Below are 19330 nucleotides of genomic sequence, written 5' to 3' on the forward strand. Positions count from 1 at the left end.
CAAGCAATATGTTAATAGTTATTGTGAAGTTGATAGTGTGTCTACAAACTGTGTTCTTACTATCAATGGAAGAATTCTTTGGTACTGAGACTTGGACTGTATCTTGACTAAGTATAAGCTAATATCCTATTATCTAACACTGTGTTTACCTGCTGCCAGAGCTAGAAGTGGTTTGTGTTCTCATCCCAAATAAAGTCACTTGCAACTTTACTCATGTGTCTGTGCTGTAGGGGCCAAAGGTCCTGACAATCTTGCTTCACCAATCTGCTACATTTTTTTTTTTTAAGGTGAGAACAAACGTGTGTGCAAGTCATGCACTTACACAGGTCAGCGGCCTGGAAGGGTTGGCGCCCTGAGAGCCGCAACCGAAATGAATGAGCTGCTGGCACCATGTTGCATTTCCCAACTTGCTGTGTGACAAAGATGAGGAGGATCTGCAGGGCTGCGCGGCGAACAATGAGTGAGTTGTAGGGCTGCACAGCAAAGATGAGGATGAGCTGCAGGACCACGCAGTTCCCAACTTGCTAGGTAGCCAGAAGCGGGTAAAAAAGCCACAAGGCAGCTCCCAATTTGCCCTGCGCAGCAGTGGAAGGCCAGGGCTGCTGGGAGAGGCCTTGGCGTATGTATAAGCCAAAAAGAACCTGTGTGTATGTCTAAGCTTGTGAGTGAGTGAGTGTGTGTGTGTGTGTGTGTGTGTGTGAGCAGAAGCAAAGCATGTGTGGGTGTCTGAGCATGTGCATGAGAGAGGAGGTGTGGGTGTGTGTGAGAGGGAGCATTAAAACAGATGCAAGTTCTAGGGATGATAGAATAAGAGGTCTAAATAGTAGTAAGTTCTTTTTGAGCAGTAAATTCTTCATTTTATATCAGAAAAGGTTGAGGTATCGAAACATAGGGTGTTCCCTTCATGTGTGTATCTGAGCAAGTGTGTGTGTCTGGGCATGTATCTGTGAGAAAGAGAGGTATTTTGTGTGTGTGAGTATGTGTCTGTAAGAGAAAACATGTGTGTGAATGTGGGAACATGTGTATGTTGGAGGGAGCATGTGTGAGAATGTGTGAGAGCGAGAAGGAGCATGTGCATGCTTGAGGGAGACAGCATATGTATGTATGTGTATTTACAGTTATATATCTGTGAGAGAGAGAGGAGAAAGTTTATGCATCCCTCTCACTAATCCATGTCAATCTCAGAGTGACTGCAAATCAAAAGTTTCCAGCTTTGGAGTATGTGAATTATTTTATTCTTAACAATTTTGATTTTTGAATGCTGCTTGATGTGTCTGCTGTTTTGAAATATTTATTGGTGTTTGAGAAATTTTAAACAAACTGAGTTTTTAATCATTGGATATTCCATTCACCAGCTGTTTTCAAATATTCTTTTTATTAATATATTTATACTATTGTGATTAATGTATTTAAAATATTTCTTGCTTTTATTGTTTAATGTCTGAGGATTGGTGATGGTTTCTGTTTTTCCATTGTCGCACTGTATAGAATCTGACTTCTTGCAATTTTTCTATTCACTTTTTGCCTGCATGTTTATATTTATACTTTATGGTTTCTTTTTCCTGTATTTCATAAGGGTCTGTCTGTGTTCTGCATGGATGACCGAGGAGAAGTATTTTGCTACCATATAGTAATCTATAGCAGCTTGGTTTGTTCTGTTTTTTTAATATGAGGTATATTGATGTTTTAGGGCCTGGTGTAATATTTGTAGTGTTACCTTTTCATAGGTAGGGTTAATACATTTTTAAGTGCTGGCAGTTAGTGCTGTTTTGGTGAGAGAGGTTTATTATATTTTAATTGTAATTTATTCATGGCTTTCTGAGGGTCAAGCTTGTAGATGAGGATTGGGAGAGGAATGCATCTGTGTTAGTGCCACACGATCTGCACCAAGGAGAGATATCAAAAGGAGGTTTGCTCGACACACCAAGAGGAGGCAAGATACTCTACACTGGGACCAATGTGATTCTTCTGTAAATCGCTGTGTTGAAGAATGCCAAAGACAACACAGGAATCAGCCTCAGGTGAGCATACATCTTTCAGGGCTCTCTAGAGAGTTTGATGTCAAAGGCTCTGGACTGGACCTCTTGAGATCAACCTAGGGTCATCTGACTCTGGGAGTCAGAATTATCCTTCAGATGCAGTCACTTGGGATGGTGTGGAGTCTCCAAAATGTCCTTGCTTTAGAAGCCACACATTGAAGAGATACAATGCTTAAGCTTTTAATCAATGCTTGTCACTGGATCTCTCCAGCTCTTGGCTCAAGCAGAGAGAGATCTTTCTCAATTCCTGGGTCTGTCCTCTAACCGAGGAGATGAAGAAATTGAAGGCCTCTTCAATGCAGTCTGATGAACAGTGGTTTGGTGTAATTCTGTGGTTCACATATTGAGCCTTCAATGCCAAGTAAGACAAATTGGACTTTTGTTCTCTGGAAAAGCAGCCTAACCTTCTGGGCCCAAGCTGTTCTAGATAATATATTTGCACACAACCTGAATCTTCATGTCCTTGCCTCACATATTTGTTGCAAAGCTCATGATGGTCAGTGATTGAATTGGAATAAAACATTATGCTGCTGGTCTGCTTTTCTAACATCATTACGGGGCTTCAATTGGCTTTCAATACATTCTGTGTGAAATTTCAACTTGTGACTGGTTTTCAACACTCACCATGGATTGGGTCTCAGTGATCTAAAAGATAAACTACAATTTTAAATGCACACGAGTGCTAACTGAGATCAATGGATAAGGCTCTGTTGAATGTCCCTTCTCCTAGAGAACTGAGACTTGTGGTGCCCCATAATTATGGAATTTATTACCAAAAGAAATGTTTAACAATTGATTTTATGGCTTTTAGACGCTTTATTAAGTCCTGTTATTTTCCAGTAGGTTTTTCCAGATTAGGTTTTTTATATTGGCTGTTGAATTTTAATGCTATGTAAAGATTTTTATCATTTTTTGTATTATTTATGGAAGTTATTAAATTGTTTAATATGTTATGTTTGTTATTTTATGTTATTTATTTGTATGCCGCTTATGTTGGTAACCCTAAGGGGCTAACAAAAAACATACATAATTAAAAACAAACAATAAAAATAATGTATGATATTTTATAATATCAATGCTTAATATGGTAACTTATTTTAAAATTTAGGGGGTTTAGACTATTTTTATTAATGTTTTAAATTATAATTTTGTGGTTTATTTATAAATTATTGTATTTTATTCCTTATTGCATCTCACTTTGAGTACCCATTGGAAAGGCGAGGAATAAATTACAATGAACCATCAAGATGAAGTCAAAAGAAGACATTGTTTCTTCTGAAAGTGGTTAAAGAAATAAAAACATTCAGGTGGGAGCAGGGTTAGTCTTTTGGGTGTGCAACCTGTGCAGCCACACAAGACGCCATGCTCAGTAGGAATGCTTCTGCCCCGTCCCTCCCATACCCTTCCATATGTCTACAAGGAAGAGACTCAAAAATGCTGTGCAGGAAGGAAAGAGGCTTCTGTTTTTGATGGTACATGAAGAATCAGCCTGCAGAGAAGAGCAGGAGGGGACACGAGAAAAAGAGGAGGATGCTGTTAATCATAATACCTCTGGTATTGTTCCATGGTGAATTGGCACCTAGATTACTGTTTGAAATTCTGGTCACCACATCTCAAAAAAGATATAGCTGAATGGAAAAACTACAGAGAAGGGCGACCAAAATGATAAAGAGGATGGAACGGCACCCCATGAGGAAAGACTCAAGAGGTTAGGGCTGTTCAGCTTGGAAAAGAGATGGCTAAGGGAGGATATGATAGAGATCTATAAAATCATGAATAGAAAAGAACAGGTAAATGTAAATCAGTTATTTACTATTTCAAACAATACAAAAACTAGGGGACACTTCATGAAATTAGTAAGTAGTACATTTAAAAATTTAACACTGGAGGGAAGCCATATCCTTATGGCTTCCCCCTGACCAGGCTTTCCTTTTTTCCCCGAAATATGACAGATCCTACAGGGCACTTCTCTCCTTTACTTGAAGTTTCTCTGGGAGCTACGCCTCACTCCCAGCCCCAGACCTCTTCCTATGGATGAAAATGCTCCACAGAGGTTACCTCTCCAGACCAAAAAAAGAACGGTCCCCCTCCAGGAGCACCACAATACCCGCCATTCCCTCCCAGCTCTCCGAACATTATCCTACCATTTCAGAACACACTGCATTCTTCATCGGCAGGAGGGACTAAAAAGCCCTCCAGCTGACCGAACTGCTGACTCTGAGTGATAAACCTTATGGCATTTCATAATTTATCAAGCCAAAGCATCATTTAGAGTGCATCAGCTGGGCCAGCAAAAGGCTATTCAGCGACTCCTGCAGGTATTGTTGCGACCATCGGTCTGCGACGGCTTTGCCCGTCTACCTTACTCTTCTTGCGGCTCCTCCCACTCACCTCGGACTACTGGCTGCTGCGGCGTCTGTCTGTTGACCTCTCCGGCGTCCCTGGACCGGCTTTGGTGCTGCTTCCCGCCATGCTCCTGCAAGGTACCATAGGGCACGCGTGCGCGCACGCCACCCTCATCTTTATTTCCTCGTTGGCACGAATCTCAGGGGCATCCCCCTGAGATGACGTCACGCTGCCCGGATATTTAAGCCTACCACTTTTGCTAGCTAATCGAGTTAGCAACCTCTCGGATTATTACGGATGGGATTCGCTCTCCATACCGAAGCTACTCTGCCACTCCAGCGTTTATCTGGAACTCTTATTGCTAATGGGGTACCCGCTCCTCGGGGGCCTCTTCTGCTTCTTTCAGGTGCTATCAGGAAACCAGTACTCGCTCAACATGGCCCATGTTCCCTGAGTCGCTGCCTGCATCTACAACCCTTTCTACTTGGAAGACTTTACTAAGAGTTTCCATCTGAGAGTACAACTACCATCTACTCCACAGTACTGCTTCACTGGAACCAGGTACTCGCTCCTCGAGGGCCTGCCCTCTGTTCCAGTGCCAGACCTCTCGTCTAGTGGAATCGCTGTGTGAGTACAATACTACTGAGTCTCCCTGCTCTAAGAGATCAGGTACTCGCTCCTCGAGGGCCTGCTCTCCCTGTCTTGGAGCTTCTTCTATTCTACCTGGGACTCTGTATGTTTCTCACTGTGTACTCATAACTCTCAGTCTCTTTCCAGCACAGCCAAGCAGAGGATTCGCTGTTCCAGCGTCCTGTGGGATACTCGCCCAGCTGGGCTCAACATCTACTACTCACTACTGCCACCTCTGGTGGTTTTCAAAACCGTAAAGATTCAATCTGTGTTTGTGGGTCCAGAGTCTAGCCTAACCCCGTGGTCCCTCACGGGACTGCCCCCCGTGGGCGTGGTCAGCTGCCACAGTGTCCAAGGATCCTCCCAAACATCAATAATCATAACAGGTATGGATTTACACAGAGCCCTAGTTAGCCTGTACCCAGAGCAGAAAATTTCCTGTCCTCCATCATCCTGAAATCCTGCCTTGGACCTTGGAAAGCAACCCTTCTACTGCCACCACTACCCTCCTCTCCTGGATCTCGGTTCCAATGGCAATCCTCAAAGTGCAGTGAACTCAGGAGCTAAACCTGTGCTCACAGGCCCTGCTCACCCCACAGAAGACCAGTTGGGGCAAGGCTTGTGAGTGCCGATTTAGTCCCCGCGTTCCTTGCTTTCAGGATCACTTCTAGAGCCAAAGTCAGGGGGCACTGTGCATACCTTGGAAGTTTTCCAGGGTGGGTGGGGGGACATGGCACAGTACTAAATCAGTGCCTAGGGGAGTTAGCCAACCAAATCCATCCCTGCATCCCTGCTGGTGGAGAATGCAGCGCCCTCCATAATAGAAGGCTGACATTCCAGAGGGGTGTGTCTTGGAGAGCACCCAGAGGGCCCTATCTTTGGATGGAAGACCCTTTGGAGGGGCTTCTTCTTCCTTTCAGGAGGGTTTCTCCAGAGAAACTTCAACTTGAATTGGGCAGGAGGAGGGGGAGGAAATCCCTTGGAAGAGTCAATCTTTCTTCCAGGGTGGGGAGATCCCCTGCACTTACTAGCTCTTGCACTTTGAGCCAGCTAGTGCAGGAACTGGGATGTACTTGATTAAAAGCCCACACTCCCTTTAGCATGGGTCTTTTAGTGACTGCATGATCTGCATATCCTTACCTTAGTGAATAGGATGTTAAATGCAATTTTAGCATGATGTAAGCTACAAAATTAGTGTGTGAAGTTTTGTAAATCGGCCCCCATAGCTCCTGTCAATTTAATTCTGCAATTTCTAGTTTGTCTTTCCAAACCAATGCTGAAGGTGGAGGGAAAATGCAAACCATTAAAAACAAATATACTGCATTAACCAATGACACACAATAAAAAAAATGGCAGGAACATTTTGAATATCATATCTGTTTAAAACACCACAATTTTACCAGGCATCTAAAACCAAAATAATCCATTTCTACCCACTGTACTCTAGCAAATAAATTCTATAACTGGGAAGAGGTGGGATGGTATGCTCAAGAAAAGGATCTAGCTCTTCTCTTAGCTTATGCAGTTCCCGAAAGTGGACTACTAGTACTATGCATCATTTTTAAAATGCTATTAGACCAACAGAGCGCTGTGCAGACACATCAGAGACAGTCCCTGTTCCATGGAGCTTGCAATTAGTCAAGACAAACACATGTGATAAACAAGAATCCTTAAGTGTATTATAAAGAAGTACTTAGCATTTAAAAGCCGTTGTAAAAAGCTGAGTTTTTAAACTGGACTACATGGCAAAGCTTCCTGTACAGCAATGGTTTAGCAGCAAAGACCTGCCAAGGAACACAACAGAGGTTTGGCTGCAGTACCTCAGGAACTAGCTCAAAATGAAGAATTAAATACTCCTGCTCCTCCAGTGCCGAAAATTAACATTGAAGCAGGAGCATGAATTAACAAGTTCATTATTTTTCTAAAATACACACAGAAATATAATTTACAGTGTGGGTGCTAACTGGCTCAATGTCAAATACACAAAACAGATCAACAGCTAATAAAGTGTTAAAGATTTAATAAAGTAAATAACTTGCAAACAAGCTCTCACATTTACATTAAAATCTTCATCACAAAGTAAAAACCAAAACATTTTTACTACGGTATATGCTTTGAGAATCTTCAGCCCTTTATTTCCTAGCAAAGCCAGTTGCTTTACTTTGTATGTAGGTGCAGTTTGTTTTATGAGAAAAATTGGTTGAAAAACTATTTCTGTTGTAATTGGCCAGAGAGGATCTCTGCAGTCTCTTTCTTCTAATCACCAGCAAATAAGTCAAGATGAGATCTGCTGCCTATGCTGTCTGTTTATATTGCAATGATTCGGGTTATGACAAATAGGCATAGAGGGCACAGAAGTAATTTTACAATTGCTCACTCTGGGGTAAAGTCTTCAGTAGTGTTTACCCACAAACTTAACACAAATTTTCAAAGGGAAACTTGCACGCATAAATTCACTTTTAAATGACCTCAGAAAAACTGACTGCACGCATTTACCCTGCTAATCTGTGTAGATTATTTTATTGGGGGGGAATGTGTGCATAGTTTTGAAAATTCAAACGTATGTGCAGAAGTGAAAATTCCTTTGCTACCTTGCCCCCGGGAACATTTCTTTCTAGGACGGGTAAAGGTACCCACATGTAGAGCTGGCAGTTTTAAGGAAGGCAATGTCCACCAGTAAAAAGTAAGTTTGCTTACCGTAAACAGTGTTTTCCGTAGATAGCAGGGAATTTAACCATGCATGCTGGGTGACGTCATCCGTGATGTCACGAAGGCGGAGCTTTCTCTCTTAGCTCGAAGAGCTTTGAAGTGTGCATGACCTCGGCTTTCCGCGCTCCTCAAGCTTCCCTTCAGTTTGTTTTCCAAGCTATGTGCTGGTGTAGGTGTTGCCAGGATGGATGGATGGCTGTCCAGGGAGGTGAAAGGGAATGCATGGCTAAATTCCCTGCTATCTACGGTAAGCAAACTTGATTTTTTCCGTTGATAAGCAGGGCATTTAGCCATGCATGCTGGGAGTCCCAAGCTCATAGGTTGCAGAGATGATAGTGCAATGTAAGACTTTTTTTTTTTTTTTTGCAAACTATGGAAGGTGGACAGCCATTAAGGTTTTGAAACAGTTTCTAGAATTGCAGATCCCAGTAAGAAATCTGATGCAGATTGCTGATTGAGGCAGTAGTACGATGTACATGTATGAATGGACGACCAGGTTGCTGCTCTGTAAATGTCTTGGATTAGCACTCCCTGGATATGTATAATGGAAGCAGCAGTCGCTCTAATCTGATGAGCCTTAACTGGACTGGTCAGAGGCATCATCTTTTTAGAATAACAGTATTGGATACAGGCAGTAAGCCAGTTAGAAAGTGTTCGCTTTGATACCGGCTGATCCGGATTGTTTGGGTTGAAGGAGACAAATAATTGAGAGGAATGTCTGAGTCAGTCTTGTTTTTGTAATAGGCTAAAGCTCTTTTACAGTCCAAGGTATGAAGAAGTTTTTGTCGATTGTCAGAATGTGGTTTTGGGCAAAAAACCGGTAAGGAGATTGTCTCGTTTAAGTGAAAAGAAGATTCTACCTTTGGTAGAAAGGAAGGGTGAGCTCGTAATACCACCTTATCATGGTGAAATTGAAGATATGGAAAATAGATTACCAGTGCTTGTAGTTCACTTATTCTTCTTGCAGAAGTGATGACCACTAGAAAAAGAGCTTTCCAGGTTAAGAACTTTAGCATAGAAGATGACATGGGCTCAAAGGGTGGATTCATCAACGCTTCGAGGACTAGATTAATATCCCATGGATCTACTGTTTTTTTAAAAGGCGGGTGTAGACGAAGCAAGCCCTTCATGAATTTGGAAATCAAAGGATGGAAAGAGATGCAGCAGCCATTATCCATGACATGATAAGCTGCAATAGCGCTAAGGTGAATTCTTATGGACGAAACTGCTAGCCCTGAAAGGGATAAATTGTGGAGATAAGTCAATAGCGATTTTGGAGGACAAGAAAGGGGGTCGGAGTCCCTGAAGGGCGCACCATTTGGAGTACCTTTCCATTTGAAAGCATAATTTCTTCTGGTGGAAGGTTTCTGTGATGCAATGAGAACGTCCATTATCTTTGGTGAGAGATTCAGTGAGCTCAATATTTGCCGTTCAATCTCACAAGAACATAAGAACATAAGAAAATGCCATACTGGGTCAGACCAAGGGTCCATCAAGCCCAGCATCCTGTTTCCAACAGTGGCCAATCCAGGCCATAAGAACCCGGCAAACACCCAAAAACGAAGTCCATTCCATGTTACCATTGCTAATGGCAGTGGCTATTCTCTAAGTGAACTTAATAGCAGGTAATGGACTTCTCCAAGAACTTATCCAATCCTTTTTTAAACACAGCTATATTAACTGCACTAACCACATCCTCTGGCAACAAATTCCAGAGTTTAATTGTGCGTTGAGTAAAAAAGAACTTTCTCCGATTAGTTTTAAATGTGCCCAATGCTAACTTCATGGAGTGCCCCCTAGTCTTTCTACTATCCGAAAGATTAAATAACCGATTCACATCTACCCGTTCTAGACCTCTCATGATTTTAAACATCTCTATCATATCCCCCCTCAGCCGTCTCTTCTCCAAGCTGAAAAGTCCTAACCTCTTTAGTCTGTCCTCATATGGGAGTTGTTCCATTCCCCTTATCATTTTGGTAGCCCTTCTCTGTACCTTCTCCATCGCAATTATATCTTTTTTGAGATGCGGCGACCAGAATTGTACACAGTATTCAAGGTGCGGTCTCACCATGGAGCGATACAGAGGCATTATGACATTTTCCGTTTTATTCAACATTCCCTTTTAATAATTCCCAACATTCTGTTTGCTTTTTTGACTGCCGCAGCACACTGAACTGACGATTTCAATGTGTTATCCACTATGACACCTAGATCTCTTTCTTGGGTTGTAGCACCTAATATGGAACCCAACATTGTGTAATTATAGCATGGGTTATTTTTCCCTATATGCATCACCTTGCACTTATCCACATTAAATTTCATCTGCCATTTGGATGCCCAATTTTCCAGTCTCACAAGGTCTTCCTGCAATTTATCACAATCCGCTTGTGATACATGCTGCCAAGTGAAGGGAGGACTGCATGGGGTGAATCAGACTCCCTCCATCTTGTGAAAGGATAAATGGGTCCCTGGGCAGTGGTATTGGAGGGTTGATTGAAAAACGAAGAAGATAAGTATACCATGGTTGTCTCGGTCATGCGAGAGCTATTAGGATTAGATTCGCTCTGTTCGCAATACATTTCTGGACTGGGCGTGAGATTAGTGGTATGGGAGAAAAGGCGTATAGAAGGCCCCTCCCCTACAGAATCAGGAAAGCATCCTGCGACGTCCTGTGTATACTGGGAAGAAGAGAGCAAAACTTCTCTACCTTCCAATTCTTTTCTGATGCAAAGAGCTCTATCTCTGGAGTACCCCAGTTTATGAAGATCTTATCTGCTTCTGTTTGTTTGAATGACCATTCATGTGGGTGGAAAACTCGGCTGAGTTTGTCCACTCTTGTGTTTGCAAGTCCTGGAAAGTAGGATGCCTGTAGGAAGATCTTTTTGTGTTCTGCCCACTCCCATATTTGAACCGCTTCTTTGCAAAGAGTCAAGGAACTGGATCCCCCTTGCTTGTTTATATAAAACATTGCAACTTGATTGTCAGTATGAATCATTACTGACTTTCCTTGTTTCCATGACTGGAATGCTATTAGAGTTCTTTATTGCTCTGAGGTCCCACAAATCTATTTGTAGACTCTGTTCGGTTTCTGACCATAGTCTTTGTGTTTCTAGATGCAAGAGATGAGCGCCCCATCCCTTTGTCGATGCATCCGTAGTGATGATTAATTGATGAGGGGGATGTTGGAATGGGCTTCCTTCTTTTAAGATGGCCGGTTGAAGCCACTATCGAATGTCTTTTTTCATGGAAACTGTAACTCGTACTTTGTGAGACATTTGCTGTGTCAATTGGTTCCATTGAGATTTCAGACCCCACTGAAGGCGTCATATGTGCAGTCAAGTATTTTGGACCTCATGAATTGCTGTGGCCATATGACCCAAGAGTATAACGTGTCGAGCCAAAACAACTTTCCGACGTAGTAGAGTTTGAGAAAGGAACTGTAAAGTTTTGATTCTGTCCAGAGGTAGAAAGGCTCTGGAAAGAGGAGTTCATATAATTGCTCCTATGAATTGAATGGTTTGGGAGGGATGGAGCTGGGACTTTTCGTAGTTTATTATCCAAACCAAGCTTTCTAGACAGAGGAGTGTGCATTCTACCTGAGTTTTCAGGAGTTGAGCATTGGAAGATACAATCAGCCAATCGTCTAATTAAGGAAATATGTTTATTCCCTGTTTGCGTAAATTTGCCACAACAACAGAAGACATTGTGTGAAGACTCGTGGGGCAGAGGAAAGACCAAAGGGAAGCACCTTGTGTTGGTAGTGGTGATTCGCAACTTGAAAACAGAGGTAACGCCAAAAATTCTTGTGAATCAGAATGTGAGTGAAAGTGTCCTTTAGATCTAGCGAGCACATCCAGACGGTCTGGAGAAAAAAAAGTACTGTTTTGAGAGAAGTCATCTTGAATTTTTCTTTTGCGAGATGTTTGTTTAGTGGTAGGAAATCCAAGATGGGCATAGGCCTCCTGATTTTTTAGGAATGAGGAAGTATTGGGAATAGAAATTGTTTTCCCTTTGAGAGGAAGGCACCTGCCGGACTGCCTTCTGTTGGAGCAGAAGTGATATTTCCTAGAGATGTGAATCGTGTGCCCGATCGTCTTAACGATTGGGTTCGGCTGGAGGGAGAAAAAAATCTGATCGCTGGAGATGTGAATCGGTATCGGTTCCGATTCACATCGTTAATTTTTTTTTTTAGTGAGGCCCGACCCTTTAAAATTGACCACTTACCTTCCCCCATCCCCCCGAACCCCCCCCAAAAACTTTTTACGAGTACCTGGTAGTCCAGTGGGGGCGCGGGGACCGATCTCCCGCTCTCGGGCCATCGGCGCCATTTTGACTGCCATTCAAAAATGGCGCCGATGGCCCGATTAAAAAAAACCCCACCCGACCCTTTAAAGATGACCCCTTAACTTCTCCCACCCTCCCGATCCCCCCAAAACATTTTTAAATTACCTGGTGCTCTAGTGGTGGTCCCGGGAGCAATCTCCCGTTCTCGGCCATAGGCTGCCACTCATAAAGATGGCGCCGATGGCCCTTTGCCCTTACCATGTGACAGGGCGCCGGCCATCCAGTGCTCCTACCATGTGACAGGGGCCGGCCAATGGCACGGATACCCTGTCACATGGTAAGGGCAAAGGGCCATCGGCGCCATCTTTATGATTGGCAGCCGACAGCCCGAGAACGGGAGATCGCTCCCGGGACCACCACTAGAGCACCAGGTAATTTAAAAATGTTTTGGGGGGATCGGGAGGGTGGGAGAAGCTAAGGGGTCATGTTTAAAAGGTCAGGTGGGTTTTTTTTTTAATCGGGCCATCGGTGCCATTTTTGAGTGGCAGCCAAAATGGCGCCGATGGCCCGAGAGCGGGTGATCGGTCCCCGCGCCCCCACTGGACCACAGGTACTCGTAAAAAGTTTTGGGGGGGTTCGGGGGGGTGGGGGAAGGTAAGGGATTAGTTTTATAGGGTCGGGGTGGGTTTAGGGTTGTTTTGGTGTGCCGGTTTTCCCGCCCTCCCCCCAAATAACTCCCGTTAGTGGATAAATCGTGAAAATTTCTATTGTATCGCGCACTGTACCGATTTTTGACGATTTAAAAAATATCGGATGATTTTTTTAACTCGTCAAAAAACGATTCACATCCCTAATATTTCCTACATGAGTGATGGAATTTGAATTTGAGGAGTTTTGGAAGGAATGAGATGGGGAAGAGTTGGAAAGGAACTGAAACGTAGTCAGTAACCTTGTGAAATTATGCTCAAAACCCATGGATCTGTGGTGATATCGGCCATTGGGAATGAAACAAGGATAGTCTCTCCCCCCCCCCCCCCCACCGGGTCTGCTGTTGTGGTAAGTGGATTTAAAAAGATTGCTTAGGAGCCTGCTGAGAAGTTTGAGGTTTTTGTTGCCTCTGAGTTCTTTGACGTGGTCTCTCTCCTTGCATTTGAGACTAAGGCCTTTGTGGTTGGAAAGGTTTATTTATTTATTTAATGAGTTTTATATACCGTCATTCGGAAATGTCAAAATAATGCCATCATAACGGTTTACAAAATAAGGTTACAGGGATAAGGGGGGTTAAACAAGGGATGCAAAGTACAAACTGTTATTAAGCATAGGGGATAACATGTGTAAGAATTTAGTTCAGTTTTTTGTTTAATTTCTTATTTATGAAAACCTAGATGTGATGAATTTCATTTATTTATTCATGAGGTTGGATTGGAGGGCGATGATGTTGTGTTGTTCATTGGGTGAGTTGGTATGCTTTGTTGAACAACCACGTTTTTAACTCCATTTTGAAGGTTTTTAGGTTTTCTTGAGTTCTGAGCTTAGTCGGTAGGGAGTTCCAAAGTTTTGGGCTACCAAGGGAGATTGCTCTTTTTGGGTTGAGGTGAGTTGATTTGAGTGTGTTGGTGGTGTTTTTAGAAGTCCCTTATTTGCTGATCTAAGGTTTCTGCTTGGGGTATGTAGTTGTATGTAGGGGCTTAGCCAATTTTCTTCTTCTTCATATATAATTTTATGTAGGATGGATAGGACTTTGTATTCAATTCTGTATCCTACTGGTAGCCAATGAAGTGAAATAAATGCTGGAGTGATGTGGTCATGCTTTTTTGCTCCTGTGAGGATTCTTGCAGCTGCATTCTGCAGGATCTGGAGTGGGCGAATGGTGTTTAGAGGTAAGTTGAGAAGAAGAGAGTTGCAGTAGTCTATGTTGGAGAAAATTAGTAATTGGAGGACTGATCTGAAGACATTGTTGGGGAGAAAAGGTTTTAGATGATGGAGTGTAAGTAGTTTATGATAACCGTTTTTGATTTTTGTTGATATATGGTTTTTGAATGAAAGTTCTCTGTCAATTATTACTCTGAGGTTGCGGGCACGGTTGATTGGAGATATGATCGAATTTTGGTTCATGAGGTTGTGCGGTGGTATTTGAGGAGAGTTGTTCTTTCTGTCTAGTAATATTAATTCAGTCTTGTCGAAGTTGAGGATGAGTTTTAGGTTGGCTAGTATTTCCTTTATGCTGTTTAGGTAATTGCTGTTAATTTGTATGTTTCTTCTAGTGATTTTTTTATAGGGATTAATATTTGAATATCATCAGCATAGATGAAGTTGGTTAGATTCAGATTTGAAAGGAAGTGGCATAATGGGAGCAGATAGATGTTAAAGAACATCACTGAAAGAGCGGATCCTTGGGGAACTCCAGTGTTTAGGTTGCCTGTAATTGGATTGGTAAGATTGATAATAGCAATACAGTCTGCGATAGTAGAAACCTCTCTTGTATTGACTGAAGTAATGCCTAGATGTGGAAGGTGTGTTTAGAGGCGCCGCTAAAGACTGGACTGCAATATTTTGTTCTTTAATTAAAGAGACAGTTTCTCTGAGTTTTTCGCCAAAGAGATTGTCCGGCCTGCATGGTAAGTTTGCTAGGCAGTCATGAACGTTGTCTCTGATACTACTGGCTCGGAACTGAGATTGAGGTTGCTGATGACCTTGCAGACGTATCAAATACTTCATATGCAGTGCGTAACAAATGACGCAACCCTTCTTGGAGGTCCAGGAAAGGCTGAGGTAGTGGAGCGTCCCCATGTGAGGTGGTTAGCAAGGGTTGTAATTGTTGAGTTCAGTTAAATAAATATTGTATGATGTAAAATTGATGATGGTTAATGCAGGAATTGAGCATTGAGTTTTGAAAGACCTTTTTTGCAAAGTCATCCAGAAACTTATCATCTTTTCCTGGAGGTGTGTTAGAGTATAGCCTGTTTTCTTGGTCCTTTTCATTGCCGTCTCTACCACTATGGAATTGTGAGGAACCTGCACATTCGAATAGTAAGAGGCCTTTTGCATTCTATATTTTAAATCTAGCTTTTTTGAGATCAGGGGAAGAAGGTATGGAGCATCCCAAGCCTTGTCCATAAGGCCCTCTAAAATTTGATGAGGAAGTAGAGCAGTTGGCTCAGCCGGGACATCTAGTATCTGAAGAATCCCCATCACCTCAGATCTTGGGTTTGGAAGCTTCCAAGTCTCTATATTAAGAGCTAAACCCAGTTTTTTCAAGGAATTTAGCGTACGTGAGATCTTCCAGTGGTGAAGTAGGCTAGGGAAGATCTTGTGGAGGGTCTGATGGAATACCCGTTGAACTTCCCGGAGATGAAAGAGGAGAAAAATCCCAGGAAATTGTGTGTACAGACAATGAAGGAGAATTAGAGTGTTGTAGATCATGAGGTGAAGCAGGAGAAACATGTGGAGATGTAGGATCATGGGGATCCGGTGGTAAAAGGTTAGGATCCTGGGGCAATCCTGGAAAAAGGTGTGTAACAGCATAGTGATTTGAGACAACGTTTCCTGAGCTGTCGGGCAATGAGGTTGGTCAGGTATTTTGGCAGATGTTTCGGACCGTTTAATCAGCGTCTTAGGAAGTGGTAAGGAAGGAGATCTTGGTCCTTTTTTGATTGTTTAGGAAGAGAAACAATATCTGGTGATGAGTCCTACCTTCCCGCTGGTTCATCAATTATAATATCAGATAATATTGATGAAGGAGAATGGTGATCTCTAGGCGGAGATATAGGGTGTTGAAGAGCAGATCTAGCTGAAGAAGGAGCTCCAGATGGAGGTGTAATATGTTTTGTCTTAGATAATGACTTACGTGGTCTAATCTTGTGTGAAGGCCTCTTATGTTTATGCGTCGACTGCGTTGTGGATTTCTTAGATGCGTCATAATGCATCGTAGATATCGACACTTTCGATGCATGCGTTGATTGCGTTGTATGAGGCAGAGTTGATTGAAGCGACGCAGATTTTAACGACGCATGAGTCGTATGCGTCATATCCAGCATGGCGCTCGAAGCATGATGTGTGGTCGCTGATGCAGTTTTTGGCGCATGGCCCTCCGAGGCTGAATGCGCGCGTCGAGAAGTCTCGGACCAGGGCTTTGGTTTGCCCAGGGAAGACTTTGTAGATCTTTTATCCGCTGGAGAGGGAGCATATGAGTGCCTCAGCCTCTCCATTTTTTCTGCCCTTTGTCTTCTGTTGCGTCTGTCGGTCTCAGACGGCTTCGACCTATGTGCCTCACCTTTCTTCCTTCTCTCTCCTCAAGCCTTGTGAAGATGGCTGCTGCCGCGTCTTCATGCCACTCTCTCCGGCGTCCCCGGAATGGCAATGGTGTTCGCCATGGATTTCCTGAGGGCTTCCTAGGGTGCACGCACGCTACCCACATCTTTATCCACGTCATGGTGGGAACCTCGGGGGCGTCCCCTCCGAGTGACGTCACGCCATCTGGGTATTTAGCCTGCCCTTCGTTTGCTAACAAGCTGAGTTAGAAAGGATTGGATTTGCTCCAGTCTAAGCTGCTCTGCTGCTTCCCAGCAGCTGCTGGAAGCTCTCTCTCTGCCCTTCGGGGTAACTCATCGCTAACCTGGGTACCCGCTCCTCGGGGGCCCATCTTCTCTCTTTCAAGTACCTATCTGGGAAACCGGGTACTCACTCCTTGAGGGCCTGTGGCTCCCTACACTGGTGGTTGCAACTGCTTCGCTTCTGCCTTCCAGGATCTTCATCAATACAGCTATCTACTTCAGTGAGTAATTAACCTTGTCAGTCTGTCTCACCTCCAGCTTCTGCACTGCGAGTCTGCATCCAGGACTTCTATACTACCTTGCGCAGTCTACCATCTAACTGAGCATGGGACTGGTCTCCTCTGCTGAGGACCCCTGGACTACTTCTACTGGGTTACCTCACTGCTGCCACCCCTGGGCAGTACCACCAAGTTTTATAATAAACACGAATTCTCTGTGTCTGCGTGTATAGAGTCTAGCCTAGTACTGCGGTTCCTCACGGGGCTCCTCCCCGTGGGACTGGCCATCACCACAGTACCCAAGAATCCACTCCAACACCTCAAAACCATAACATCATCTTGCCTGCGAGGACATTCTACCACAGTCCCTGCATGCGGCCTGATCATGGTCAGGACCGAGGCATAAATAACAATAATTATGGCCGTTGGTCACCAACATGATCTTACCTCAGGAGCAGTATTTAAATCCTGGGCTTTTAGGCATCAATGTATTTTTTAGTCAAATTTCTTCTGTTTTCTTTCTTCTGAGGGGTGAATAGAGTAGCCACATGTCCGTGTAGTACCGCGGAAAATAAAAACTGAAGGGAAGCTCAAGGAGCACGGGAACCCAAGGTCATGTGCACTTCAAAACTCTTCGAGCTAAGACAGTAAGCTCTGCCTTTGTGACATCACGGATGACGTCATCCAGCATGCATGGCTAAATGCCCTGCTTATCGACGGAAAAAGCACTGTTCTACCCATGGAAATGGGTTTGAAATTTACCCTCTTACTGGGCCTAGAGCTGCACCAAATAATAGCAATCAATGATCAAAACCCTAATCTCTGCCTTTATGTCCAGTATTCATTTGTGAGAGGGATTTAGGTTTATGAGAGCTGACCGATTTCATTCATCTTTATTAGGCACCACTGTTAACACAATGGCAAGAGACTGCTTGGGGGGGAAGAAATGACAAAATGACATCCTTTCACTGAAACCACAGTCCCCCTTTGTTATGCTGTGTAGCAGTACAAGCAGACAAAGAACTCCAGGGGGCCAGCTCGAAAAGAGACTACGAGAGACAGACTACAGGGGCACCAAGGGGCCTGACAGCACAAAGAATGGCAGTGTCCGACTGCATAGGATAAAGAAAGATTGCCAGAGTCAGAATGTAGGAGAACAAGAAGAGGTCTATCAGAGAACATTCCAAAGACAGAGAGGCTTTCCTGAAGTCATGGACTGCTTACAATACATGGTAAATTGAATGATTTGGTTTATGCCCTATGTTTATCATCTTAATACCACATTTTTACAGCAACTGTACATTTAGTGATCTAGATGTGAAAGGCTGATCTATTTGTCACAAACCTTCAGACATTCTGGCCAGTTCAACGGTTGGAATTATGTGGCACAAGCAGACGCCTATTGGCAAATTCCCAGTTTGGGTTCTTGATTCAAACATTGTAAGGGGTTTCTGGGTACTATACAGTTTCTGCAGGGCACAGCAATGTGGTAGTACCATCAGCAATTTAACTTACAGTGTCACCGCACAGTAAAAGAGAAGTCTTCTATTTTGCCCTGTAACATTCCTGTACAGCATCCCAGCATCCTACATTACATCATTCTCTAACTGTACTACAGTTCATTTTTCTTGGTTCTTCAATGATAAAATAAGAATACAGCAGGCAAAAGGAAGCAAAATCATACTTGCAAAAGTGTCCCATGAATATGATTCTGCCGTATACATGGATTTGTGCAGTCTGGAAGCATAGCAAGTAATGACAATATCGTACGTGGTATATGGTCAATCATAACAAATGGAACAAGAGCACGGGCAGCCATCTCTCGTGAACGGTATACTGGTGAATGACCACACCTGTAAGAGGAAGAGAAGAGAAATTATGTGACACTGACTACTCCCTGGTAAGGTATCGTAATGGGCAACTTTTATCTGCAAAAGAAAGCACATTGCTGTCACACCTTGATAATCAGATTGCCCCTTCTCATCTCTGCCCAAGAAGATAACAAACACAGCTTCGAATAGCTTTGCATTCACCATCCACCTGTACTTCAGCATAAGTTAAGAAGGTACTGTGCTTTAAATACAAATTCATAGTAGCTTATTTGTTACAGTACACAACAGATTCTATTGTTTACATACCACAGTCTGAGTGAGATTTTAATGGTTTTCAATAATTACCCTAGTATCATAATCACATTTAAGAGGATGATGACACGAGGCTCTATGAAGGTGAATGATGTGGTTAGAAGGCTACCTGCAATGTAGGTATTTTCCTTTATTTTTGTCTAGTACTGTATTTTTACCTGTCATTTAGGGTTATTACTTCTAAAAATGAATCTTTTATAGATTACCTTGTCAATAAAACATTCTAATACCAATTACTTTTTTTTTCCACAGCACTAAAAATGGTTACTGTTTATACTCATGTATAAGTCTATCTCATGGATAAGTCGATGGTATTTGTTTGGGCAAAAAAAGTAAGAAATTTCTGTGACCCATGGCTAAGTCGAGGGTAAAATCTAGGGAGCTTATGACTGCAAGGAAAGTGGGGT

The 19330-nt window shown here is 43.1% G+C and overlaps 1 protein-coding gene across 4 annotated transcripts in view; it reads right to left on the reverse strand.

Moving 5' to 3' along the window:
* THADA (THADA armadillo repeat containing) overlaps window positions 1-19330 on the reverse strand; it is an 828919-nt gene that overhangs the window by 348521 nt on the left and 461068 nt on the right. For all 4 annotated transcript variants that reach the window (XR_003855359.1, XM_029593321.1, XM_029593322.1 and 1 more), the window contains exon 29: window positions 18464-18632. Coding sequence is in view for 3 of the 4 variants with exons in the window: in XM_029593321.1 (XP_029449181.1) it covers window positions 18464-18632 (169 nt within the window). In the remaining variant the exon portion in view is untranslated. The remainder of the gene's footprint in view (window positions 1-18463; window positions 18633-19330) is intronic.

This window comes from Rhinatrema bivittatum, chromosome 3, assembly GCF_901001135.1.
Source record: "Rhinatrema bivittatum chromosome 3, aRhiBiv1.1, whole genome shotgun sequence".
Lineage (NCBI taxonomy): Eukaryota > Metazoa > Chordata > Amphibia > Gymnophiona > Rhinatrematidae > Rhinatrema > Rhinatrema bivittatum.